Source organism: Brassica napus, chromosome C8, assembly GCF_020379485.1.
Source record: "Brassica napus cultivar Da-Ae chromosome C8, Da-Ae, whole genome shotgun sequence".
NCBI lineage: Eukaryota > Viridiplantae > Streptophyta > Magnoliopsida > Brassicales > Brassicaceae > Brassica > Brassica napus.
In genome coordinates this window covers 15665904-15669797 of record NC_063451.1, presented here as the reverse complement: position 1 = coordinate 15669797, position 3894 = coordinate 15665904, and the positions used below count along the sequence as shown (strand labels likewise).

The 3894-nt window shown below is 28.1% G+C and overlaps 1 protein-coding gene across 1 annotated transcript; it reads left to right on the top strand.

The window, feature by feature from the left end:
* The first annotated feature begins 2190 nt into the window (after positions 1-2190).
* Positions 2191-3317, top strand: LOC106359996 (transcription factor TT2). The gene is made up of 3 exons (XM_013799605.3): positions 2191-2397; positions 2487-2616; positions 2692-3317. Exons 1-3 carry the CDS (start codon positions 2256-2258, stop codon positions 3200-3202), a joined length of 783 nt encoding a protein of 260 aa, XP_013655059.1. The 5' UTR covers positions 2191-2255; the 3' UTR covers positions 3203-3317.
* The last annotated feature ends 577 nt before the right edge of the window (positions 3318-3894 follow it).

The window sequence follows — 3894 nt, the reverse complement described above, 5'->3', positions numbered from 1 at the left end:
TCCTTCCTTGATCATACACCAACGTTGAATCTCATACATTCATTCATATGAACTCATTATCTCTGATTTATTCAATAAAAATGTTCTGATTTTTCGAAAATCATAAATTCAGCATGGTGTACTTGGTCTAACTTTTGAATATGAACTAACAATCAAGCCGTTTAAACAAAACTCACAAAACTCTTCTGGAAATATATCTTTCGCTTATCTGGACTGAAAAAATTCTGAAATTACTGAACTCTCATAAGTGTTAGAACATATCCACCGGTAGAAACTCAATAAATATCTTTCCAATAAAATAATAAATAAAAAGTAAAAGTAGAAGAACGAAAGAGTTTCTCACTTGAAAATTTTCAAGAAACTCAACAAAACTCCTTTGGACATATGGTTTTCGCTTATATTTAGATAACTAGATTTTGATTAACGCTTTTAAAGTACACAATTTTTTTTTTTACAAAATTTTATTTAATAGAAATTATAAGTGCATACATAATTTATGTGTTTTATTTTTATATATTTTTATTTAAGTTTGTGTACATTATTTATTTTTATTATTTCTTAAATCAAAGTTTTGAATTTTTAAAAAAAATTATAATCTCTATTCTATTTATATTTATTTAAATATTTAAAAATTAGATGAAAATAATTTATGAGAAATGTTATTTTTAGTTTTATTACATGTTTATAAGTTTAGTTTTTTAGACTTAAATCTGTGAAATAAAACAAAAGCCTTAATTTAATATATTCATATTTTAGATTTGGAAAGAGTAATTTTATATACAAATTAAAAAAAAATTAATTATTTATAGTTATGCTATTAAGTAATCAGTACCATAATGCAATATCATAAATTTAAACATATTTTATTAAATAAAGTAATCATTATAAATTTGATATGGAGTTGAGCTGCAATAGTTTTTTACGGAATAACATATGGTCGTATAAAATTTCCTTTTTTAATATTCTTTAGTTGATTGTAGTTTGGTACAAATATAGCTATATAATAATCAAAATAGAATAATTCATTTTATGTGTCTTTCATTTGTTTTAGTTTTATTAAATTTGAGATGGAGTAATATATCGTTTAACATGTCGTGTATTGGTCAAATATCAAGCGTAAATAAAGCCTTTAATATTTTATTTTTATCAAGTAAATATATATTGATATGATATATATTTATCTAATTTTGAATATATATATATATATATTTTTAAATATTAAATTAAATTATTATCAATGATTTAATATTTACTTTTATAATATTTTAAATAATTTAAATTAAAATGATTATCATTGACTTAATATTATGAATTCTATATTTTTTGCTACTTTGTGTGTACAGTTAATTTAATTTAATTTTTTAATTTACAAATTAATGAATAGATTAAGTTATTTAAGTGTATTTATTATTTAATGTAATAATTTAATAATGCTATAATTGTTTATATAGAATATTATGAATTTTCTTTTATGTGTATAATTAAAAATTAAAGTAATAGCAATGTATAATAATTATTTAATATTCATTACAAGAATATTTAGTTATTTAGATTCATACAAAGTTATAATACTATTAAATATAATTATGTATTTATATTTGACACAAAAATATAAAGTAAAAGTTATTAGTGTAATCTTAGAAAAGCTTGTACGAATATCTTTTTGATTATTTCCTTTTAGAAATATATATATATATATATTAGGGATTGTTATAAACTATAGTGGCATTTTTTGTAACATAAAACGAAAATATAAAGTTATTTTCATAATTTTATTTTTGTTTTAATAGTATTAGTTATTTTTGGAACTTAAATAGTATTAGTTATATTATGTTAAAATAACAATTATTATTTTTGTTTGTGAGTATTTAATTTTAACAATTAGCAGTGCGGATGCTCTTACCACTTAGTTCAGTGAAGATGGTTGCTTACAAGCTAGAATGCGACTAGGAATGACTATTTTCACCAATCATTCACAGTCATGCCTAATTTGTTATACGATGATGATCAAGGTCGGTTTAGGAACTAGACAGTTAGAGACTTAGCACGTAAGACTAGACTAGTAAATCATGGTGTGAAGTGAGAAAAGCATTGAAACTAAAAAGTGTGTGTGTGTGACAGAGGTTATGGAAAGCGACTGATGTAACGGACATTGCAACAACTCCCTATAAAGATACTTGGTTTTACACAGAAACATAATCTATTCTCAACACAACGCTAAAGACAAGTCTACCAACCACACAACAACAAGAGAGATGATGAGAAAGAGAGAAAGTAGTAGGGTGAAGAAAGAGGAGTTAAACAGAGGAGCTTGGACCGATCAAGAAGACAAGATCCTTAAAGACTATATCATGTTCCACGGCGAAGGAAAATGGAGCACACTCCCAAACCAAGCTGGTACATATCCGTGCATCTTTTATTTTTCTTTTTAATGATTGTAAGATTATATCAATATGTTTAAAATCATTGTTTCCGCAAATATAAAGGTCTCAAGAGGTGTGGCAAAAGCTGCAGACTTCGGTGGAAGAACTACTTGAGACCAGGCATAAAGCGCGGAAACATCTCATCTGATGAAGAAGAACTTATAATCCGCCTCCATAATCTCCTTGGAAACAGGTTACTAACGTTTGCTTTCACCAAAATACATAACATTCTCTTCCTTTCTAAAAAAAAGTTAGCGGCGTAAAGCAGATGGTCGTTGATAGCTGGGAGGCTTCCAGGGCGAACAGACAATGAAATAAAGAACCACTGGAACTCAAACCTCCGCAAAAGACTTCCAAAATCACAAACCAACCAACAGAAAAGTCGAAAACATTCCAACAACAACAACATGAATAAAGTATCTGTTATACGTCCAAAGGCGATTAGGTGCCCAAAGGCTCTGACATTTCAGAAGCAGAGTAGTATTGGTAGTACCAGTCTTCTTACTGTGAAGGAAAACGTGATTGATCAACAAGCTAGTTCTCCTTCATCGTTGGGAGATCTTAAAATCGATTTTGATAAAATTCAGTCTGAGTATCTCTTCTCTGATCTGATGGACTTTGATGGTTTGGGTTGTGGAAACGTAATGTCTCTTGTTTCATCTGACGAGGTGCTGGGAGATTATGTTTCGGCTGATGCTTCTTGTCTGGGTAATCTTGATCTTAATAGACCTTTCACTTCTTGTCTTCAAGAAGATTGTCTCTGGGACTTTAATTGTTAGACCCTATCGTAAATCTTCATATATTACGTCTACCTCTGTACGAACAAAAGTATATATTTATATTCTGTTTGAACGCTTCTAATTACTAGTAATTTCTAACTTTGTTTTGCTTTTCTTTTCATTATCAGGTCTGCAAATATTTATCACAATTCGAGTATTATGGAAGTGCTTTTTTTGTCTTTCAAACATATATAATATGATTATAAGATATCGCAAATACGCAATGGCGAAATACATTTTTTGATAGATTACATGTTCAATTTATGTGCATCATGCATGCCGCAAATGATAGAGCTTTTATTATACCCTAACTACTGCTTAACCATCCCTATCATTAAAACTTTACCAGTGTTATTGTTCTTGGTAGATAGATACAAATCGACTTTACAATATTGTATAACGAAAATATACATTCATATCCATTTATAGGCAGACACAGTCATAACTGTAAGGAGTTTTTAAAAATTTCATTCTTGGAATTATCGTATATATCAAAGTTGGTGTTGAGGATATTTTCCCTTCTACCAATCCCTAAAATCGGGTTTGCAAAATAGTTAGAGATCGAGACATGCGTAACCCGGTGACCCTACTTTATAACTGATTGAATGGATTTGCTTCAAATGGTCTCAAGACTTAGAAAGTGTGTTCGGCCTAAAGCAAGCAAATTTAGTGAACTGGAAGCTTTACATAAA

Coding starts and splice junctions, on each gene's coding strand:
- LOC106359996 (XM_013799605.3), top strand. CDS start 2,256: ATGATGAGAAAGAGAGAAAGTAGTAGGGTGAAGAAAGAGGAGTTAAAC. Junction 2,398..2,486: donor CACACTCCCAAACCAAGCTG/GTACATATCCGT, acceptor GCAAATATAAAG/GTCTCAAGAGGTGTGGCAAA. Junction 2,617..2,691: donor CATAATCTCCTTGGAAACAG/GTTACTAACGTT, acceptor GGCGTAAAGCAG/ATGGTCGTTGATAGCTGGGA.